This window comes from Hypanus sabinus, chromosome 3, assembly GCF_030144855.1.
Source record: "Hypanus sabinus isolate sHypSab1 chromosome 3, sHypSab1.hap1, whole genome shotgun sequence".
Lineage (NCBI taxonomy): Eukaryota > Metazoa > Chordata > Chondrichthyes > Myliobatiformes > Dasyatidae > Hypanus > Hypanus sabinus.
In genome coordinates this window covers 11,705,159-11,728,663 of record NC_082708.1, presented here as the reverse complement: position 1 = coordinate 11,728,663, position 23,505 = coordinate 11,705,159, and the positions used below count along the sequence as shown (strand labels likewise).

The window sequence follows — 23,505 nt, the reverse complement described above, 5'->3', positions numbered from 1 at the left end:
GGGCTCGAGCCGGTGACGCCGCCGTTCTCCGGGGAGGAGGCGGGGTTTCGGTACCAGCAGCGGTGACCCCGACGTGTTCCGCACGGGAGGCGGGGCTTGGGCTGAGGGGCGGAGCATGGCTCGTGACGCCATAGAAAGAGGGCGGGGCCTGTTACAATAAGCGGGTACTGCGGAAGGTAGTCTTCGGCAAGTGAAGAAGACGTTCACGCCACAACTCCTCAGGTAACCTTCCTGCCTCGTAAAAACGGCAGCACAGTGAACACAATTGCTCTGCGTTTCTTGCCTTTGCCCTTCTCCCCCTTATTTACCTCTATTCGTGCTTTCCCCTTTCTCTGCGTGCTCTTTGTCTCTAAAAACCTTCCGTACAGATTCTCTCTGACCAAGCCGACCCAACTTTCGCTTGCTTGGTAGACAATGAAGCTTTAACAGCTGAAATAACTTTTCATCTCATTCATTGTAACAGCAAACTAGTTTTGGCAACAGTTGGTAAGGACGGAAGCAACACTGAGCTTCCTAGGAAAACAAATGATATTACAGCGACGGAGGATGAGGGGGTGACCTGTTAGAGGTGTTTAAGATGATGAGAGGCATTGATGGTGTGGATAGTCAGAGGCTTTTCCCAGGGCTGACATGGTTGCCACAAGAGGACACAGGTTTAAGGTGCTGGGGAGTAGGTACATAGGAGATGTCAGGGATAAGTTTTTTACTCAGAGTGGTAAGTGTGTGGAATTGGCTGGGGCAATGGTGGTGGAGGCGGATATGATTTTAAGAGACTTTTAGATAGGTACATGGAGCTTAGAAAAATAAGGGCCTATGGGTAAGCCTAGTAATTTCTAAGGTAGGGACATGTTCAGCACAACTTTGTGGGCTGAAGGGCCTGTATTGCGCTGTAGGTTTTCTATGTTTCTGTGGATTATTATTACAAGGCTAATTACTGTATGAAGTTTGCCAAATTTTGAACATTTGATGCTGTCCTTTTTAAATATCTTTCCAGTTCTCCATGCTTGGATAGTAGCAAGACACAAAAAGCTGGAGGAACTCAGCCCTCAATGGAGGGAAATAGATGGTTGGGATCCTTCATCAGGACTGGAGAGTAAGATGGGGGTTAGCCAGTCTAAAAAAGAGGAGGGGAAGGGGTGGAGCAAGGACAGGTGGCTGATAGGTGGATCCAGGTGAGGGGCAAAGTGGGAATGATGTACGAAGCTAGGAGGTGATACGTGGAAGTTACAAATAATTGTAGATAATTTAATCTGATAGGAGAGGACAGTGGCATGTGAAATAAAGGGATGGAAGTGGAGAGGGAGAAATGAGTGCTTGATGGGCAGATTGAAAAGATAGGGGAGGGGAAAGAGAAGGAGTAGTGGGACCAGAGGGGTAGAGAGGAGAGTGGCTACTGGAAGTTAAAGAATTCAAGTTCAAATTCATTGTCATTCAACTCTATACATGTATACTGCCAAATGAAATAATGTTACTCCAGACCAAGGTGCACAACATAGCACACATAACTCACACACAACACAAAGTAATATTATCACAAATAATTTAACAAATGAAACGATATGATTCATTAAGATAGTTATTGCTGGTATTGGGGGAGAGGTGAGGGCAGTGGGGGTAAGCTCCCACTACCTATTAAATACTCCCAATGGTGTGTGAAACAAATGGCCTTCGCTTGTGGCTTAGTGACTAAGCCCAGCAGAACCGTTTCTACCAAAAGTAGAGGTAGCAAAGATCAAGTCAAGTCACTTTTTATTGTCGTTTTGACCATAACTGTTGGTACAGTACACAGTGAAAACGAGACAATGTTTTTCAGGACCATGGTGTTACATGACACAGTACAAAAACTAGACTGAACTACGTAAAAACTACCCTAGACTACAGACCTACCCAGGACTGCATAAAGTGCACAAAACAGTGCAGACATTACAATAAATAATAAACAAGACAATAGACACAGTAGAGAGCAGTAAGTTGGTGTCAGTCCAGGCTCTGGGTATTGAGGAGTCTGATGGCTTGGGGAAAGAAACTGTTAAATAGTCTGGTCGTGAGAGCTTGAATTCTCTGGTGCTTTTTTCCCAGATGGTAGGAGGGAGAAGAGTTTGTATGAGGGGTGCGTGAGGTCCTTCATAATGCCGTTTGCCTTGTGGATGCAGCATGCAGTGTAAATATCCGTAATGGCGGGAAGAGACACCCCGATGATCTTCTCAGCTGACCTCACTATTCGCTGCAGGGTCTTGCGATCCGAGGTGGTGCAATTGCCCAACCAGGCAGTGATGCAGTTGCTCAGGATGCTCTCAATACAACCTCTGTAGAATGTGATGAGGATGGGGGTGGGAGATGGACTTCCCTCAGACTTCGCAGAAAGTAGAGACGCTACTGGGCTTTCTTTGCTATGGAGCTGGTCTTGAAGTACCAGGTGAGATTCTCTGCCAGGTGAACACCAAGAAATTTGGTGCTATTAATGATCTTTACTGAGGAGGCATCGATATTCAGCGGGGAGTGGTTGCTCTGTGCCCTCCTGAAGTCAACAACCATCTTTTTAGTTTTGTTCACATTCAGAGACAGGTTGTTGGCTCTGCACCAATCCGTTAGCCGCTGCATCTCCTCTGTAAGCTGACTCGTCGTTCTTGCTGATGAGACCCACCACAATCGTGTCATCGGCGAACTTGATGATGTGATTCGAGCTGTGTGTTGCAGCACAGTCATGGGTCAGCAGAGTGAACAGCGGTGGACTGAGCACACAGCCCTGGGGAGCCCCCGTGCTCAGTATGATGGTGTTGGAGATGCTGCTCCCGATCCGGTCTGACTGAGGTCTCCCAGTCAGGAAGTCTAAGATCCAGTTGCAGAGGGAGGTGTTCAGGCCCAGTAGGCTCAGCTTTCCAATCAGTTTCTGAGGGATGATTGTGTTGAATGCTGAACTGAAGACTGTGAACAGCATTCGAACGTACGTGTCTTTTTTGTCCAGGTGGGTTAGGGCCAGATGGGTTACTGGTACGTTAAAAGCAGTCGCTTCGGGCAGATGGGACTCGTTGGCAGCTTGTCTAGGAGAAGGAAAACTCTGACCTCAAACCTCCGCTGCTTTGCGGCTACAGACACCGATGGGAAAGGCTTCAGGAGTAAACCAGGAGGAAAAATCTGGAGTTGGAATCCTGTGGGGAGTTCAACGCTGACTGGAAACTCCTGCGACGTTGCTGACACCAAACTGTATTGGTCCCTGCCGTTCCTTTGGATCTGTCAGCTGGGTGGAGAGGGGGTGCCTACTGCATGGGCAACAGCTTGCTCTCCATATCATACTGCCCGGGCTTGCATATCACATGGACAGCTAGGGCGCAATATCCATGTTCAACCCCGACCAAAAGAGGACCTCAAAACTGAAATGTATTCCAGGAGGTTCGCACTTAGCATACAATGTGGTGGCATCACACAGTGTGACGTAGTGTCGTTGCTGGTTTGGGGTCTGGCCCCTCCTGTTGGTGCTGCCCTCCAGTGTGTGCCCAGAGGACGACAAGCCGGATTGCATTTGTCTGTCGATTGCTGCAGACTTGTTTTTGCCGGCAACATGCATGAACCATCAATCTACAGGATATATCACTCAGACACTTGGTTTTTGTTGTGCGTGACTGTATTTCATGTGCTATCTGTGCCTTGTGCTGTGTATGACTGTTGGTTCTGTGTGTTGGCTCTTGGTCTTGGCGGAACACTGCTTAGTTTGGCTCTGTTCTTGTAGGATTAAATGGCAACATCAGGCTGCAAATTTTTTCTGAAAGTGTTGCTTCCTCAGAATTTTTTTTTTGGTTCTGATAGACCGTTTGAAGCAGAACATAAATATAATTTCAGACTACTTGTATCACGTAGGAATTTGGAGAAACAAGAAATTAACTTTTATTTAATATAATGCATTTCTTTGCATAATGGTGCTGACGCTTTGCAATAGTTCAACTAGGTGTAGCCCGCTAGCACGCCTTAGGCTCACTCAGCTCATTTCCGTCTAGGGGGAGCAGCCTTCGGCCCCGCCAAACTGGGTAATCAGCTTGTGTACATGCTGTGTGATGTTCCCAACACGCCAAATAACAGACGGTACACCATATGCGATTAAATGGTTACGCTTTACAGATCTTACTAGAACTAAGTGACTAATAATGATACTGTATTTATGAAGGAAAAGAAAATAAAGAAAAGGCACCAAAACTTATCAAAGTCCAAACCACTTCATGCACAACCGTTGGAGCTCAATTAACGAAGTCTTCTGACCACCATTTGATCCCCTCAGACCTCCTCAACTCGTAGCTCAGGACCACCAGAAGTGACCAACCAAGCAACCCCCGGCACGTCTGTCTTTGTCTCCTCTCCTCGCTGAAAATCCTGGCCTTGGACCCCCCGCTTGGGCTCCATTCCTTCACCCAGCTTACAGCATCGTGCCCTCTCTCTCTCTCACCCCCTCGCACCAACTCCCCAAATCCCCACCAAAACTACTCACTTAACAGAACCATCAGAAGAATAACCTCTATCCCAATTGGTTAATAAATGAATACAGTTCTCGTTATCAGCAACTCTAAGCCCAAACAAGCTGCGAGAGAAAGCACTTAGAAGCATAACAAAGAAGCATTCCTACTTTTAACAAAACAAAGAAGCCATTTTGATTAACATACGCAGTAACAAAGAAAGAAGAAACCCCTTACATAAGCTAAAAATATGTTTTGACGATTTTCATTTGTACTCATTGTCTGAGGCTTCCAGCTTAAGTGCCCAACAATAATCAGCCAGCTTCGATGTATTTCAGTTGTCCTAATACAGTTTCTCCATGACAGCAATGTCCTAGTGAAACCTTTCACCATGCTCGTCACTAACAGCACCAAGATTGGCAGGGGAGAAGTCTAAGTGGGAATTCAGAAAATAAATTTTTAGTTACATGTTGCACTTCGTGGTTTTGTGTGCTTGAAGCATGTTGTCAATCAGCTGCAGATATTTTTGGTGCTCTGTGATCGTCAAGAAAACTGGCATCCTTGAATGCCTTCCATGTGATTTTCTTCTGTCCCACTAGAAGTTCTTCGAATTGCCTGTCATTGATGACCTGTTTGGTTTGTAGACCAACAGATGTGCTTTCCTTAATCTTGGCATCAGTTAACTAACTTGAATTATGAATTGAAATAACAAATATAGGCAAGTTCAGAGAAAAAAAAAGGCATGTGATAGGATCAGGAGCCCAAAATTGATAAGATACACCCAAAAGTATTCTGGAAGCAAAATCTTGGTTGCCCAGTGGAATTGAACTTAAATAGTCAAAAACATCATTGTTTGCACTGTCCATGCTCTGATTTGTCTCCCAAATTCCAAAGGCACACGATTAGGGTTTGTGAATTGCGTGCAGATTATGTTGGCGCTGAGGCGTGGTGATTCTTGTGGGCTCCTCCCTGCATTATCAGTCATTGATGCAAAGCAACGCATTTCACTGTATGTTTTGATGTACGTGCGACAAGCAAAGCTAATCTTTCTTTCTAATTTTTTTAACCAGGTTGTAGATTATTCAGGTGGAATATTAAGTGCCATTCCTCTGGTTTGCCTTTAGCCTTGGCCCGGCATAAATGAGGTTGCAGACAGACACGTCAGTGTGGGAATGGGAAGTGGGATTGAAATGGTTGGCCATCAGGAGATCCCAGCTGGTGTGGTGGATGGAGTGAAGGTGCTAGACCAAGGGTTGCCAAACTGGAGTCCACGAACCCCTTAATTAATGGTAGAGGTCATTGACATTTTTTTACAAAAAAAGGTTGGGAACCCTTACGCTAGATGAAGCGATCTGAAATTTGGTTCAGATGAAGAGTCTAGACCCAAGTTGTTGACAGTGTACTTCCCTCCACAGATTAAAGTTTGAAGTACATTTGTTATCAAAGTATGTATACTTTAAACAGCTTTAAGATTAGTCTCCTTTCAGGCAAAACAAAGAAATCCAGTAGAACCCATTAAAATAAGTGCAGGCTGTTGAAAACGCAATGTGCAAATAAAGAGCCCACCTGCATTCCTCCAGCATTTTGCTTATTGAAGCACATTTGCTTCATTTCATTTGGGTGCACTCACTGGAGAGAAACGTTCAGTGGGTTATTGCATGAAATTATCACCAACTGTACAACTTTAAGTAGTACATAGAACATGGAATACTACAGCCCAGTACAGGCCTTTCAGCCCACAATGTTGTGCTGATCTTTTAACCTACTCCGCGCTCAATGTAACCCTTCCTATAGAGCTCATAACCCTCAATACATGTGCCTCTTCTGAGTCTCTTAAATGTGACTGATGTTTTGACCTTTACCACGAACTCGAGCATAACATTCCAGGTGCTCTGCCATCAAATTTCTCCGGGATGAATACTACCTCACTATTTTTGTTTTACTCCTTTTGCACTGACTTAGTTTGATTTTTTTTAAATAGTGTACATAGATTTCTTCTGCTGGTCTCTTCAATTTAAACAATCTCACTCAAAAAAAAAAATTGGCAGGTCACCTTTTTCGAGCTGCTCTCCTACACTGTGGAACCCAATACCCAAAACTATAAGGGGTGCAGACTCAGTTAACACTTTTAAACACCAGCTCAAAGCCTATTTATTTAACCTTGCTTTTGAATAACATCTTATCTTTTACTTTCATGTTTGCACTTTATCCCATTGAGAAGCATTTCAAACTACATCATCTGTGTGAAAAATGCTCTGTAAATAAAGTTCTTGTAATACTATTGTAATTTATAGTTTTTTTTGTGCATTGCTCTGTACTGTGGCTACAAAACAACACATTTCATGACATATCCAGTGATATTAAACCTGATTCTGATTCTAAGTTTAAAAAAACATGATATTTACACTCAGTTCCTACTAATTGATGAGTCTGCTGACTTAGCCAAGGGGAATGAGTACCTCACTACTCTGAGTGTAGAGGTATACTGGTTTGTTGCTGTTCAGTCGAGTCAGACTCTTTGTGACCTTGTGGACTAGAGGGTCCGTAGGGTTTTCATGGCAAGATACAGAGCAGGGACCCAGCTAGATATGAACTCGGGACCATCTGCCTTGAAGTCCAGTGCTGATGCCACTACAGCTCCGCCAACACCATGGTACCGGTGTCTAACTCTCAGTAGTGTACAGGTATATGTACAGGTCTAAGATATTGCCAGATCTGCAGAGAACTGGAAAATATAGCCCCATAAGAAATGGCATAAAGGATGTAATTAAGCAAAAAGGTTCTAGAAAAGCTTCATCAGGATGTTTCCAGGATTGGACGGTTTGAGATGTAAGGAGAGACTGGGTAGGCTGTGGCTGTTTTTTCCCTGAAGCAAAGGAGGCTTGAGGGGTGATCTCTGAGGTTTAGAAAGTCGTGTGAGGCACAAATAAGATTGCACATCAGAGTGTATTTCAACACGTACATGTTGCTGGAGGATCTCAGCAGGCTGGGCAAGCACGTATGGAAAAGAATACAGATAACATTTTGGGCTTTCAGCAAAACTCTCTAGAATTTCTAGGGAAAGAAAGATGAATAGATTTAAAAGGTGGGGGAGGTGAGACAGAAACACGAGGTGATAGGTGAAATGGAGATGGGGAGGAGTGAAGTAAAGAGCTGGGAAGTTGATTGGTGAAAGAGATACAGGGCTGGAGAGGTGGGAATCTGAAAGGTGAGAGTAAAAGGCCATGGAAGAAAGAACACCAGAGGGAGGCGATGGGCAGGCAAGGAGATGAGGTGAGAAAGGGAAAAGGGGATTGGGAATGGCAAAGTGGGGAGTGGGGGAGCAATATCTGAACTATGAGAAATCAATGTTCATGCCATCAGGTTGGAGGCTACCCAGACAGAATATAAAATGTTGTTCCTCTAATCTGAGTGTGGTCTCATTGTGACAGTGAAGGAGACCCGTGCATAGACGTATCGGAATGGGCATAGGGCATGGACAGGGTGGACGCACATACACTGTTTCCAATGGAAGGGGAGCAGAATAATAGAGGACATGGAGTTAATGTGAGAGAAGGAAGATTTTTGGGACTTGAATAACTGCATAGAGGGAACTGGAGGTCATGGGTTAAGGGTAAAAGGGAGAACGTTTAAAAGGAACATGAGGGGAATCTGAACTCAGAGGGTGGTGAGAGTGCGGAACAAGCTACCAGCACAAATGGTGGATGCGGGTTCGCTTCCAACACTTAAAAGAAATTTGGATAGGTTTGTTGATTGTGGGGGGGGGGGGGCGGGGTGTGGAAGGCTATTGCGCAGGTGCAAGTCAATGGAACTGACAAATCAATTGTTTTGCATGATGATGAGCCAAAAGGTTTGTTTCTGTGCTGTAGTGTTGCTATGACTACAGTGGGTACAGTTCCATAATTTAAGAGACATTTGGGCAGGCACATAATTGGGTGGTGGGGTGGAGATGCATCTCTACCAGAGGAGGCACTCCTTCCCCCCACTAGCCTGCAGGTCACCCTTGGGCAAGATGTAGCACCTGCTTAGCCCCCCGATCAGAGTCATGTCAAGCCACGGAAGCAGATGCTGGATGGTCGTATGAGCAGCTGGTGCATATCACAAGTCATGGTTACGCGACCTCTGATGCCAGTCTCTGAAGATGCCCGTCTTGTAAATACACTGCCCAGAAGAAGGTAATGGCCAACAACTTCTGTGGAGAAAAATTGCCAAGACCAATCATGGTCATGGAAAAGACCGTGCTCACCCACGTCATCAACACAGTACAATGATGATGATGAAAGGGTGAAATGTGCTAGGTCAGAAAGATGCCTTGGTCAGCGTGGATGACACAGACCTAAAGGCTTGTTCTGCGCTTTACATTGCATTACAATCTCTTCTCCCTCCTGCTGTCTGGGAAAAGACTCTGAAGCATTCGGGCTCTCACAACCAGACTATGTAACAGTTTCTTCCCCCAAGCTATCAGACTCCTCAATACCCAAAGCCTGGACTGACACCTTGCCCTATTGTCCTGTTTATTATTTATTGTAATGCCTGCACTGTTTTTGTGCACTTTATGCAGTCCTGTGTAGGTCTGTAGTCTAGTGTAGTTTTCTCTGTTTTTTTTTATTACGTAGTTGATGCACCATCAGTAACTCACTCTGAGACGTAAATGCGAGATATCGGGTTTTATTGACTGGAAGAAGGAACCAGCAGTGAGTGACCACCATACTACATCCTGGAGACTGAGAGGCCGGGCCCAGGCTCTGATTGCCTTTATACAGGGGTCTGTGGGAGGAGGCACAGGAGCAGTCAGCAGGGGGCGTGTCCAGACAGGCACACGTAGTTCACCACAGTAGTTCAGTCTAGTTTTTTGTACTGTGTCATGTAAACCATGGTCCTGAAAAACATTGTCTCATTTTTACTGTGCACTGTACCAGCAGTTATGGTTGAAATGACAATAAAAGTGACTTGACTTTGACATTTTGTCTTTGTTTCTTCATTGGAAGTGTTTCTTTTGCCTTTGTTGGAGTCAGATGATGTAAGAGGCTAGAAATGCCAAATTCATTCTAATCTTGCTGATTGAAACTTCATTATTTTACTTTCAGCAACATGAATGTTCTGGTGGTGTTCCTCCTGCTTCAGTGGGCCAAAGCACTTCTCAGCCAAAGGGCCAACCGGCGACCAAACTACATTGTTTTAATGGCAGACGATCTCGGTATCGGAGACTTGGGATGTTACGGAAACACCACTCTCAGGTTCAAATCTCATTGTGTCTGCTCTGCATTTCAAAATAGCTGATCCATTTTCTCTCTCACCCCCAATCTCCTGTCTTCTCCTCATATACCTTAATGCTTTGGCTAATCGAGATTCTGTCAACCTCTGCCTTAAATATACAAAATGACTTGGCCTCCACAGCCCCCCTGTGGCAACGAATTCCACAGATTCACCACCCTCTGGCTAAAGAAATTCCGTGTGTGTATATGTGTTTGTATGTGTCTCTACGTGTGTCTTTATTTATTGATAAGGTACCGAGCAGACCCTTCAGGCTTTTTGAGCCGTGCTGTACAGCAATCCCTCGATTTAACCTTAGCCTAATCACAGGACAATTTACAATGACCAATTAGCCCAACAACTGGTGCGTCTTTGGACTGTGGGAGGAAACCAGAGCACCCAGAGGAAATCCACGCAGTCACAGGGAGAACTTGTAGACGGTGGCGGGAAATGAGCTTAGGTCGCCTGTACTGTAAGGTGTTGCACTGACCACGCCACTACCGTGCTGTGTGTGTGTGTGTTTGTGACTTTGCTTGTGTCGCTCTATATGTCTGTGTATGTGTACGCACGTACTCTGTGCGTATGCGTCTCTGCACATCCCATCACCTTATTCTGTCTCCACCCCACCTCAGCACTGTGTGTGTGTGTGTGTGAATCTGCGTCTCTGGATGTGTGTGTTTGTGGAAGGGTCACTCTGTCTCTATGACATGTCTTCACTGTGATTTTTAAGTTGGTGCTTGTTGTTTCTGTTCATCATCAAGTCAAATTTATTGCCACGAGGACTCACTTTCAAGGACTTCCTCTCTTGAAAGAGTCTATTGCTGATTTATTATTCTTATTTTTGTATTTGCAATTTTTTGGCCATTCTGTTGGTTGTGGTCTTTCATTGATTCTATGGTGTTTCCAGTGAGCCTCACGTCTGTGGTGGGAAAGCTGTTGGAAAAGGTTCTTGGAGATAGGATCTATGGGCATTTAGAGAACCATGGTCTGATCAGGGACAGTCAGCATGGCTTTGTGTAGGGCAGATCGTGTCTAACAAGCTTGATAGAGTTCTTCAAGGAGGTGACCAGGCATATAGATGAGGGTAGTGCAGTGGATGTGATCTACATGGATTTTAGTAAGGCATTTGACAAGGTACCACACAGTAGGCTTATTCAGGTCAGAAGGCATGGGATCCAGGGAAGTGTGGCCAGGTGGATTCAGAATTGGCTTGCCTGCGGAAAGCAGAGGGTTGTGGTGGAGGGAGTACATTCAGATTGGAGGGTTGTGACTAGTGGTGTCCCACAAGGATCCGTTCTGGGACCTCTACTTTTTGTGATTTTTATTAACGACCTGGATGTGGGAGGAGAAGGGTGGGTTGGCAAGTTTGCAGACGACACAAAGGTTGGTGGTGTTGTGGATAGTGTTGAGGATTGTCAAAGATTGCAGGGAGACATTGATAGGATGCAGAAGTGGGCTGAGAACTGGCAGATGGAGTTCAACCCAGAGAAGTGTGAGGTGGTACACTTTGGAAGGACAAACTCCAAGGCAGAGTACAAAGTAAATGGCAGGATACTTGGGAGTGTGGAGGAGCAGAGGGATCTGGGGGTACATGTCCACAGATCCCTGAAAGTTGTCTCACAGGTAGATAGGGTAGTTAAGAAAGCTTATGGGGTGTTAGCTTTCATAAGTCGAGGGATAGAGTTTAAGAGTTGCGAGGTAATGATGCAGCTCTATAAAACTCTGGTTAGGCCACACTTGGAGTACTGTGTCCAGTTCTGGTCGCCTCACTATAGGAAGGATGTGGAAGCATTGGAAAGGGTACAGAGGAGATTTACCAGGATGCTGCCTGGTTTAGAGAGTATGCATTATGATAACAGATTAAGGGAGCTAGGGCTTTACTCTCTGGAGAGAAGGAGGATAAGAGGAGACATGACAGAGGTATACAAGATATTAAGAGGAATAGATAGGGTGGGCAGCCAGCGCCTCTTTCCCAGGGCACCATAGCTCAATACAAGAGGACATGGCTTTAAGGTAAGGGGAGGGAAGTTCAAGGGGGATATTAGAGGAAGGTTTTTCACTCAGAGTGGTTGGTGCGTGGAATGCACTGCCTCAGTCAGTGGTGGAGGCAGATACACTAGTGAAGTTTAAGAGACTACTAGACAGGTATATGGAGGAATTTAAATTGGGGGGTTATATGAGAGGCAGGGCTTGAGGGTCGGCACAACATTGTGGGCCGAATGGCCTGTACTGTGCTGTATTGTTCTTTGTATTTGCTGTGATTACCCACAAGAAAATGAATCTCATCTGTATATGGTGATATATATGTACTTTAAACTTGAACTTTGAAGTATGGTGAGGTATGGGTAATTTTAAAAATTTCCAGCAGCATCGCAGGCACAGAGGGACAGACATTCTCCCTGTGACCACGTAGGTTTCCTCCTGCAGTCCAGTTGGTATGTTAATTGGTCATCATACATTGTCCAGTGATTAGGTGAGGATGAAATCAGGGGATCGCTGGGCGGTGTGGGCTCAAAGGGCCGGAACGACCTATTCTGCACTGTATCTCAATAAATAAATAAAAAGTTACCTGAGTGCACATTACCTTGTGGCCATTAAGTCCTGGAGGTAAAGGGAGATCTTCCTTGAAGGATTTTAATATGGTTAAATTCAGCACAGTGACAGGCTGTTCCATGCTGACCATTAGGTACTTACACACTTGCTCTGATACTGTTTTATTCTTCCAAGAATTGTGTCAACACCCACCCCCCCCCCCCCCCACTCCTGTCCCCGCCCAACTCCCAGAATCGACCACTCACCTACTAGGGCAGTTTACATGAATTAACCTGTCAATCTGCCCATCACTGGGCTTGGGTGGAAGCCGGGCCTTTGCAGTGTGGGAGGTGTCTGGAGTACCCACTCAATCACGGGGAGCACGTGTAAACTCCTTAACGACAGTGGCGGGAGTTAAGCTCCACTGTAAAGAATTGCACTAACCCTCCTGGCCATGCTGTCCTCTCACTACTACCATTGGGAAGGAGGCACAGGTGCCTTGGGTTCCACACCACCAGGTTCTGGAACAGTTATTACCCTGCACCATCAGACTTCTGAGCAAACATGGATAACTTTACTCACCTCAACACGGAACTGACTCCTCAACCTATAGACCCATTGTCAGGGACTCTGCAACTCTTGCTCTCAGTATTTTTTTTATTATTTGTATGATGATTTGTCTTCCTGTGCTGCAAGGTTCCCCAACCTTTTTTTTAATGTCATGGACCCCTACTATTAACTGAGGGGTCCTGCTATAGAAGAATGTTTCCTGTAGTGGGAGAGACTAGGACCACAGGGCACAGCCTCAGAATAGAGAGATGTCCCTTTAGAATGCAGATGAGGAGGAATTTCTTTAGTCAGAGGGTGGAATTCATTGCCACAAGCGGCTGTGGAGGTCAAGTCATTGGATATATTTAAAGCAGAAGTTGGTAGGTTTTGGATTAGGAAAAGCATGAAAAGTTACAGGGAGAAGGCCGGGGAATGCGATTGACAGGGTTAATGAATCTGCTGTGATGGAATGGCAGACTAGATTCAATATGACAAATGACCTAATTCTGCTCCTGTGTCTTATGATCTTTTGCACATTGGTTATTTGTTCGTCTTTCTGTATGGCCTTTCATAAATTCTATTGTATTTCTTTATTGCCTAGTAAATATCTGCAAGAAAATGAGTGTCAAGGTCGAACATGGTGACATACACTCAGTGGCCACTTCATTAGGTGCACTAAACACCTGTTCATTAGTGCAAATTTCAGCCAATTATGTGGCAGCAACTCGATGCATGAAAGCATGCAGGCATGGGCAAGAGGTTCGGTTGTTCAGACTAAACATCAGAATGGGGGAAGAAATGTGATCTGTGACTTTGACCGTGGGATGATTGCTGGTGCCAGATGGGGTGGTTTGAACATCTCAGGAACTGCTGGTTTCCTGGAACTTCCATACACAACAGTCTCTACAGTTTACAGAGAATGATGCAAAAAAAAAGAAGCATTGAAGAAGACGTCCGTTTAATTAGTGGCAGTTCTGTGAGCAAGAAATGCTTTGTTAATGAGCGAAATCAAAGGAGAAAGGCCACACTGGTTGAAGCTGACCAGAAGGCAATAATAACTCAAACAACCACATGTTATAACAGTGGTGTGTTGAAGAGCGTTTCTGAATGCGCAACACTTTGAATCTTGGAGTGGACGTGCTTCAGCAGCAGGGGAGCACACCAGATCCCACTTCTGTTCCTAACAAAGTGGTCTCTCAGTGTATACTAATATTAAATTTACTTTGATTTTTGACTTTTGTCCCCTGAAGAGCTGCCTGCTGAGATCATAGACACTGGCTGAATGATAGCAGGATACAATTGCAGTCAAATTGACACAGAGTGCTCGACCACATTGTTCCGTGAAACTCGTGCTGAGAATGTAACCTCTAGGTGGCTTTCACAAGCAACATTAGGCTAGCTGTAATGCTATTTTAATGCTGTTCTGATGTGAAGATGTTTCCAGTGTCAGAGGTGTCCTAATCATTCCAGTCAAAGGTACATGTTTTAGACCTTTCAGTCAGCTTGAGACTGCAAGAAACTTGTGTTGGTCATATTGGTGGCTTTACCTTCCTGTTCACGCAGCCAACCTGCTGAATTGGTTCATTTTTGTCTCGTGCTGAGGTACAGTGGAAAAGCTTTGTTTTGCGTGGCAACAGACAGATTAGCGGTGCATTTGTTAGAACAAGGGAAAACTAAAAGAGTCAGAGAAGAGAACGGCACTGAAACAGGACCTTTGTCCCATCTGGTCCACGCTAAACCATTTAAACTGCCTACCATCAACATATACCAGGACTACAGCCCTCCATATCTCTACCATTCATGTACCTGTTCAAACTTCTCTTAAATGTTGAGATAAAGCTCACATGCACGACTTGCACTGGCAGCTTGATCCACACTCTCATGATCCTCTGAGCAAAGAAGTTTCCTCTTATACTTTTCACCCTTAACAAATGACATCTAGTTTTAGTCCCACCGAAGCTCAGTGGAAGAAACCTGCTTGCATTTGCCCTATCTATACCCCTCATAATTTTGTATCAGATCTCCTCCCAGTCTTCTGTGTTCTAAGGAACTAAGTCTGAACTTTCTCAATGTTAACTAGGCTAGATTACTTTGAACAGAATTTAGTTCCAACATGTCAGTCTCTGGCCTCCTTTTGTGCCAAGATGAAGCCACCTTCATGCTGGAGAAACAATGCCTTGTATTCCGACTGGGTATCCTCCAACCTGATGGCATGAATATCAATTTCTCCTTCCATTTTGAAAAATCCCTCCCCCTTCCCTCTTCTTCTATTCCCCACTCTGGTGTCTTGCCTCTTCTCACCTGCCTATTATCTCTCCCTAGATCCCCTCGTCATTCCCTTTCTCCTAGGATCCATTTTCCTCTTCTATTAGATTCCTTCCTCTCCATCCCTTGAGCATTCCCACCCACCTGGCTTCACCTGTCACCTTCAAGCCGTCCTCCTTCCCACCTTTTTATTCTGGCATCTTCCTCCTTCCTTTCCAGTCTTGAAAAAGGTCTCGGCCCAAAGCATTGACTCCTTATTCATTTCCATAGATGCTGCCTGTTCTACTGAGTTCCTCCAGCATTTTGTGTGCATTCATGTGGACAGAGAACAGTCTGAGGATTCCATCTCAAGGGACCTGAAAAATCAGATTGTGCAATTTGTATTTATTTATTTGTGTTGTCTTTTTGTTAATCTGAGTTAGTAAGAACAGAATTTGCTACCCATTTTCAATTGCTTATAGAGAAGGTGCCTTTTTAATTGTTTCCTTTCTAGGGAGCTCTCATAGAGGTTTTGGCAAACGAATTCTGGGACTTAGATCCAACGATAATGAAGGGAAAGCGATGCACGAGGAAAAATTTCTTTAGCCAGCGGGTGGCAAATCTGTGGAATTCGTTGCCACAGCCAACTGTGGTTGGCCAAGCCGCTCATCGTTCTATGCAATGTCATATGATGTTGAACGATCATGGTCTTTTGACCATGATTGTTCTTGGCATTTTCTTTTTACAGAAGCGATTTGCCATTGCCTTCTTGGGCAGTGTCTTCACATGGTGGGTGACCCCAGCCATTATCAATACTCCCCGGAAATTCATGTGACCCTGATCCCAGGGGTGGGGGAGGGGGTGTTGCTAGGCAGGTGCTACACCTTGCTCAAGCGGAGGGAAGAAGCACCATACTTCTCCTTTAGTAGAGATGTATCACCGTCTCGCCACCCAGAAGTCACTAGGTATTTTTAAAGTGGAAGTTGATAGGTTCTTGATTAGAAAAATGTAAAACAAAACATTACGGGGAGAAGGCAGGAGAATGGGGTTGAGAGGGGTAATAAAACTACCATGATGGAATGGCTGAGAAGACTCGATGGGCCAAATGGTTTAATTCTGCTCCTGTGGGCACTCCCATGCATCTGTAGTTCCTGTCTTGGTGGCAGAGAACAACTGTGTGAGCATTTGGAAGCTGCTGTTGTTGTCTTGACATAAAACATTGGCAATTCCTTCCCCCCACCCCCCACAGATGCCGCTTAACATGACAAATTCCACCAGTAATACAGCATGAATATAGGCTTCGTCTTAATATATCCATGTCGACCACATTATCTACCCAGCTCATCCAAACTTTCTGTCTTCAGCCCATATCCTTTAAGTCTTTCCCCTTTGTGTACCTGTGCTTAGTTTTGAACTCTCCTAGACTGGGGAAAAGACTGTTACCATCCTCCTTATCTAAGCCCCAATCACTTCTGGTTGCTTGTTCCACGGTAGTGTAGTGGTTATTAGCGTAACACTTCAGTACTGGCAACCCGGGTTGAATTCCCACCACTGCCTTTAAGGAGTTTGTACGTTCTCTCTTTGGCAGCATAGGATTCATCTGGGTGCTCTGGTTTCTTCCCATGGTCCTAAGACGTACCGGTTGTATGTTAATTGATCATTGTAAATTGCCCCCTGATTAGTCTAGCTACGGTTCGATTGGGAGTTTCTCATACATATGCTCAATACACTCTGTATGCAAATATTGCCTCTGTATATTGCCCTTTTAAATCATTTCCTCTCACCCTAAACCTATGCCCTTAGTTTTGGACTTCCCTAGCCTAGGGAAAAGACTGGCTAGGAAACGTGAATGTGAGGAAAATGGAAGGATATAGACATTATGTAGGCAGAAGGGATTCGTTTAGTTAGCCAATTGATGACTAATTTCATTGTTTCACCACAAAATTGTGTCCTGAATAGCAGCAGAATTTTGGATGACCTCAAGTTTATGGCCGTGGGATATTGGCTACAAATTGTCCAAGATTGCAGGAAATTTCAGCGGGTCTGTTTGCCCTTTTTAGACAGCTTTCACTTTCTCAAACAACCCTATTTCCTGGCCACTTATCATTTGTTTTGTAGCTATTGACACCTATCAAAGTCAGAAAGAGAAGAATCATGCCAAACCTGTTGGTTTTGTCTAAGCGGCAGCATTCTGTCAATTTATTCATTTAGTCCTGTTGTCAAAATGCTGATAACAGAAATATAATAAGGTTGAGCACCCCTTATCCAAAATGCTTTGGGCCAGATATTGGATTTTTTTTTGGATTTTGGAATATGTAATGAGATAGCTTGGGATCGTCATCATTCCCTACTCTGAATTTATGTGCTACTGGTAATAGTCTGTGAGCCAGGACCCCAAATTTGGTCCACCAGTACCATCTGGGGGGAATAATTCTTCTAGTGATTTTTGGCAGGTATACACCCCTAGTGCTAGAAAATATGCGATAGCATTACAGTGGTGGTAGCTTTCTCTGTATATCAGAACTGATATCATACCCAACAAGATCATTGTACAAGTCACTTCTTTGGTCATAAAACTTGAATCTTTTGTGCTATCTGGTGGAGTTACACTCCTGCAAGATTCTACAAGGAAGCACATTCGTAGGAAACTGGAATCTGAGCTGGGCAATTCAGTAGATATATTTCCAGATGACAAGGGAAAATTGTTAATGGTTCCTGAAAGTGTATCATTAAGGGACATTGTCTTGGAAAATCAAACTCTACAGAGGGACCTCAAAGTTTGGAGGGGCAAGGCAACCAATTTCGACAAGATCATTGATCATCACATATCAGATCAATCATTAGACAGGAGATGACTGTGACTCCCTGGCCATTCCATCCATCTGATGTGAAAGATAGTGCTCATACCTCCATACTGGATCAACTAGAGCGGCTTCTTGTTGGACTGCTCACTGGAAATCCTGACACCAAACTCAAACACAGAGGGTCTCTGCTCTGGTTCAGTCATTTAGTCAGGACATAATATATGCTGTGACATGTGGTCAACATAAACCACCGAAGCACCTTCTACTTCCTTTTGCAGTAACAGGTAACACTGAGCTCATCCAAACACTGAACAGGCTTGGGCATGGGGTGTCTCACTCCCAACTTGAAGAGAACGACACTGCTCTGTGTCTCCAAAAGCTTGCAACAGCCTCCAACCAGAGAGTTGTACTTCCAGCCTCCATCAAGCTTCATGTCTTCACCAGTCTTGCATGGGATAGTATCGATAGACTTGAGGAAATTCTCACTGGAAAGGGTACATCACATAGAGTCAATGGCATAGTAGTACAGGCCAATGTCTATGGACCACATCTGCCAGGAGCTGAGCTTCCAAGCATTGAGAAGCTAAAGCAGAGGTCAGTCACCATTGAGGACCAACAACTGGAAGTATATGTAGCATGTGGGCCCACAGCCCCTCCCAACCAGGGAACACTGTGTCCAGGAAACCAAGGAAGCTGTTCTTCTTGCCTGTAAGAAGAAATGTGGACACTTGCAAGGCAAACAGATCCAGAGAATCAGACAATCCCAAGCTGGACTAGTTTTAATATCAGCACCAGGGACCAAGAACCAATCTCACAAGATATTGTTGGGTGTCTGCCAACCATCAATTCACCAGCCACAGAGTTGACCACAGTATTCAAAATCCTGAAGCAGTCAGAGCTAATCAGGGAGGAACTTCATCTAGATACAATTGTGGTAGTCACGGATCTAGCACTCTATGCAAAAGCCACTGAAATGGCCTGGAAGCACAAAGAGCACTATTCTCTGGATAGGGCCATTCCATACCATACGTAATGCCTTAGCCATCCTAGGAAAGCGATTTTGGGATGTAAAGGACGTATGCATAGAGGCTGGAATTGTCGCAGAGGATGCAATCAATGGAGTCCTTGATGGTAAACACTACAATCGTGCTGTCAGGGTCCACAAGTACATCTACGAAGCACTGATGAGACTCACATGAGAAGAGTTCACACCGTGGATTGAGGACAACATTCCAGAGAGGAGTGGGATGATCAAATCATTCTTAGACCATGTGAACGACATGGCCAGTGACTTGAACCAACAGAAGTTGAACAATCTGCTGCAAAATCCACCGTTAGCTGAGCTGATAACCCTGTGGACAGACTTTCTGGAACACCTCCATCACAACAATGGAGAGCTATCTGCTTTCTGGATATCTTACATTGACATGGCAGAGAACATAGTACTTGGGCTTCTGTGCGCCTCTCGTGAGGGGGAGTGGGAGTTGCACTTCCATGCTATAAGAATCATGATCCCATGGTGCTTTGCCTGTGATAAGATGAATTATGCTGGGTACCCGTCTTTGCTCAGATGATGAACCAACAAGAGAAGAATCCTTCCGTGTATGAGGCCTTCAAGACAGGCCAATTCTCAGTGCAGCTGTCAAGTAACAACCCCTTTGGGCAGATCCCTGTGGACCAGGCTATTGAAGCCACAGTGAACAAAGACCAGCACCTGATGCCATCCTGGATCTACTGGCCTGTAACTGTCCAGAAAAATGTTCGCTCCCAAGATATATGTGTGTTGCAAATGGCCTCAGGTGTAGACCGGCAGACTGTGAGAACCAGGCGTCCACCTGAGAGGGTGTGGAAAGTTCAGGTGAAGACGTGGAAGTCTTGAAAAATTATTATGATTATTAATAGCTTATGAAAGTATGAAAAACAAAGTCTGGAAAGCAGTTTTTGATTAAATATATTCATTTTACAACCAAATGGAGCCTAAGTTATGGCCGTGTGGAACCCCACATTTGAATTATTGTACTGTAATTCTATATGCTATGACAAAAGCTTAAGATTGTTTTGATTTGATACAATATGGAAAATATCATGCCTTTGATAAAACTCTAGAAATCTCTCCAAATGAGGTTTTTACCTTTTGGGGGGCGGGGTAACATTTTCTGCTGTACTGATGTTAATATGGAATATATACAAAAAGTAATTACTTATTTGAATTCCTGAATAAATTCTCCACAAATCCATGTGATTATATGGGTCCTATGGTTTTTATTGACTTTTTCCAAAATAAACAACAGACAAATATTTTTCTAAAAATGAAATAACTGACTCTACTGAAATTGGGCACTACTGTGAGTGCCACCAATGGCATAGTTTTCAGTGTAGAATTTTATAACAGCATTTGATGAAAAGTGCTTGAACTCAGCTATCATTGTGACAAATTTCAATCACTGATGACAAAATACCACTAGCTTGAATATATATGTTGTACTTTATATTGGCCACTTTTCAGAAATGCTTATTTTAGCATAGTGGTGTAAAATGCATGACAGCACACATAAAGCTACCACTGGTGCAATGCTATCACATATTTTCTAACTCTAGAGATGTATACCTTGCCAAAAATCACTATGAGCATTATTCCCCTCGGATGGTACCGACCAACCCGACTGGTTCACGGTCTTTGTCTTAAACTTGTCCATCACACATGTACCGATGCAGCCATTCAATCTATTGTATTTTCATCAGTGATCTTGCCAGGCCCACCAATGAATTTCTCTGCTGCTTCATGATCAGCAGATACTTTATCACCACAGGTCTTTAAAAATTTAAAGCCGTGCCCCTTCTTAAATTTCTGCAACCAGCCTGAATATTCACAACTATTTTCATCCTCATAGATCTTTGTTTGTTTCCTGACCAGCATACTATTGAGCAGCATATGTTTACTCCAATGCTGAATGACCCACTCTTTCAATACACGATCGGGATCTTAATTTTCCCACTTAATGCTGTGCTTTTCTATTTTTCTGTTCATTGCGTATGTTAGGGTCCCTTCCCAGATTTGCCTGTGATGTGCATTGTCTGGGAACCTTCCCAGCACTTTGTGGAATTTTCCATTTGTGACATGTCAGGACTCAAAAACAAAATGTTGGATTTCAGAGGTTTTTGAATTTTAGAATTTTTGGAAAAGGAGTTCTCGACCTGTTTCAGCACTGGTTAGCATTTATCTACATGAAACCACAGCTACTTGCGTACAAGTACACTGTTCACCTCGAAATACAGTGCAAATGTATTCACAATAATATATGCAACCATTTTGTTTAAGAAACAACAAAAAAAGGTTAAAAGTACATAGTCATAAAGTAATACAGCACAGAAACCAGCCCTTCAGCCCAATTTGTCCACACTGACCACGGCAGGAACAACAGCTACATTGGCCACCATCTTATTGAACGGCAGAGCAAGTTTCAAAGTTGAAAGTAAATTTATTATCAAAGTGCATATATGTCACCATGTACAACACTGAGATTCATCTTCTCGTGCGTTTTACCTCCTACCCATTGGGAGCTGTGAGACAATGAAGTGGTTTGGGAAGTGGGGACCTTTGATAGAAATTGCCTTCTTGAGGCAGCACTTCGTCTACCTATGGTGTGGAGGGACGTGCCTGTGATATATTGAGCCAAGTCCACCACTCTCTGCAGCTTCTTGCGTTCCTGTGCATTTGAATTGTCATACCAGATCATGATGCAACCAGGCAGAATACTTGCCAAAGTTCATCTGTAGATGTTTGGTAACATCCTTTCTTTGGTATTACTTTGGCCTGAGTCCAGTACTCTCTACAACTTCATTACACTCCTGTGAATTTGAATTATCAAATATCAAGGGATATTAGAAACTTGGTTTTGGAAAAAGAGGGATGTCTACAATAAATGTAGGCAGCATGGAGTAAAGGAATTGCTCGAGGAATATAAAGAATGTAAGAGGAATCTTAAGAAAGAGATTAGAAAAGCTAAAAGAAGATGTGAGGTTGGTTTGGCAAATAAGGTGAAAGTAAATCCGAAAGGTTTCTACAGTTATATTAAAAGCAAGAGGATAGTGAGGGATAAAATTGGTCCCTTAGAGAATCAGGGTGGTCAGCTATGTGTGGAGCCGAGGGAGATGGGAGAGATTTTGAACGATTTCTTCTCTTCGGTATTCACTAAGGAGAAGGATATTGAATTGTGTAAGGTGTGGGAAACAAGTAAGGAAGTTATGGAACCTATGACAATTAAAGAGGTGGAAGTACTGGCACTTTTAAGAAATTTAAAAGTGGATAAATCTCCGGGTCCTGACAGGTTATTCCCCAGGACCTTGAGGGAAGTTTGTGTAGAGATAGCAGGAGCTCTGATGGAGATCTTTCAGATGTCATTAGAAACGGGGATTGTGCCGGAAGATTGGCGTATTGCTCATGTGGGGTTTAAAAAGGGTTCTAGAAGTAAGCCTAGCAATTATAGACCTGTCAGTTTGACATCAGTGGTGGGTAAATTAATGGAAAGTATTCTTAGAGATAGTATTTATAATTATCTGGATAGACAGGATCTGATTAGGAGTAGCCAGCATGGATTTGTGCGTGGAAAGTCATGCTTGACAAACCTTATTGAATGTTTTGAAGAAGTTACGAGGAATGTTGACGAGGGTAAGGCAGTGGATGTAGTCTATATGGACTTCAGCAAGGCCTTTGACAAAGTTCCACATGGAAGGTTAGTTAAGAAGGTTCAGTCGTTAGGTATTAATGCTGGAGTAATAAAATGGATTCAACAGTGGCTAGATGGGAGATGCCAGAGAGTAGTGGTGGATAATTGTTTATCAGGATGGAGGCCGGTGACTAGCGGGGTGCCTCAGGGATCTGTTTTGGGCCCAATGTTGTTTGTAGTATACATAAATGATCTGGATGATGGGGTGGTAAATTAGATTAGTAAGTATGCCGATGATACTAAGATAGGAGGTGTTGTGGATAATGAGGTGGGTTTTCAAAGCTTGCAGGGAGATTTATGCCGGTTAGAAGAATGGGCTGAACATTGGCAGATGGAGTTTAATGCTGAGAAGTGTGAGATTCTACATTTGGCAGGAATAATCCAAATAGAACATACAGGGTAAATGGTAGGGCATTGAGGAATGCAGTGGAACAGAGAGATCTAGGAATGACAGTGCATAATTCCCTGAAGGTGGAGTCTCATGTAGATAGGGTGGCGAAGAAGGCTTTTGGAACGCTGGCCTTTATAACTCAGAGCATTGAGTACAGAAGTTGGGATGTAATGTCAAAATTGTACGAGGCATTGGTAAGGCCAAATTTGGAATATTGTGTACAGTTCTGGTCACCGAATTATAGGAAAGATACCAATAAATTAGAGAGAGTGCAGAGACGATTTACTAGGATGTTACCTGGGTTTCAGCACTTAATTTACAGAGAAAGATTGAACAAGTTAGGTCTCTATTCATTGGAGCGTAGAAGGTTGAGGGGGGATTTGATCGAGGTATTTAAAATTTTGAGAGGGATAGATAGAGTTGACGTGAATAGGCTGTTTCCATTGAGAGTAGGGGAGATTCAAACGAGAGGACATGATTTGAGAGTTAGGGGGCAGAAGTTTAAGGGAAACACGAGGGGGTATTTCTTTACTCAGAGAGTGATAGCTGTGTGGAATGAGCTT

At 44.0% G+C, this 23,505-nt stretch overlaps 1 protein-coding gene across 1 annotated transcript in view; it reads left to right on the top strand.

Moving 5' to 3' along the window:
* The first annotated feature begins 90 nt into the window (after positions 1-90).
* LOC132391052 (steryl-sulfatase-like) overlaps positions 91-23,505 on the top strand; it is an 85,480-nt gene continuing 62,065 nt past the window's right edge. The window contains exons 1-2 of the mRNA XM_059963746.1: positions 91-222; positions 9,530-9,679. Coding sequence (XP_059819729.1) covers positions 9,534-9,679 — 146 coding nt within the window. The 5' untranslated portion in view covers positions 91-222; positions 9,530-9,533. The remainder of the gene's footprint in view (positions 223-9,529; positions 9,680-23,505) is intronic.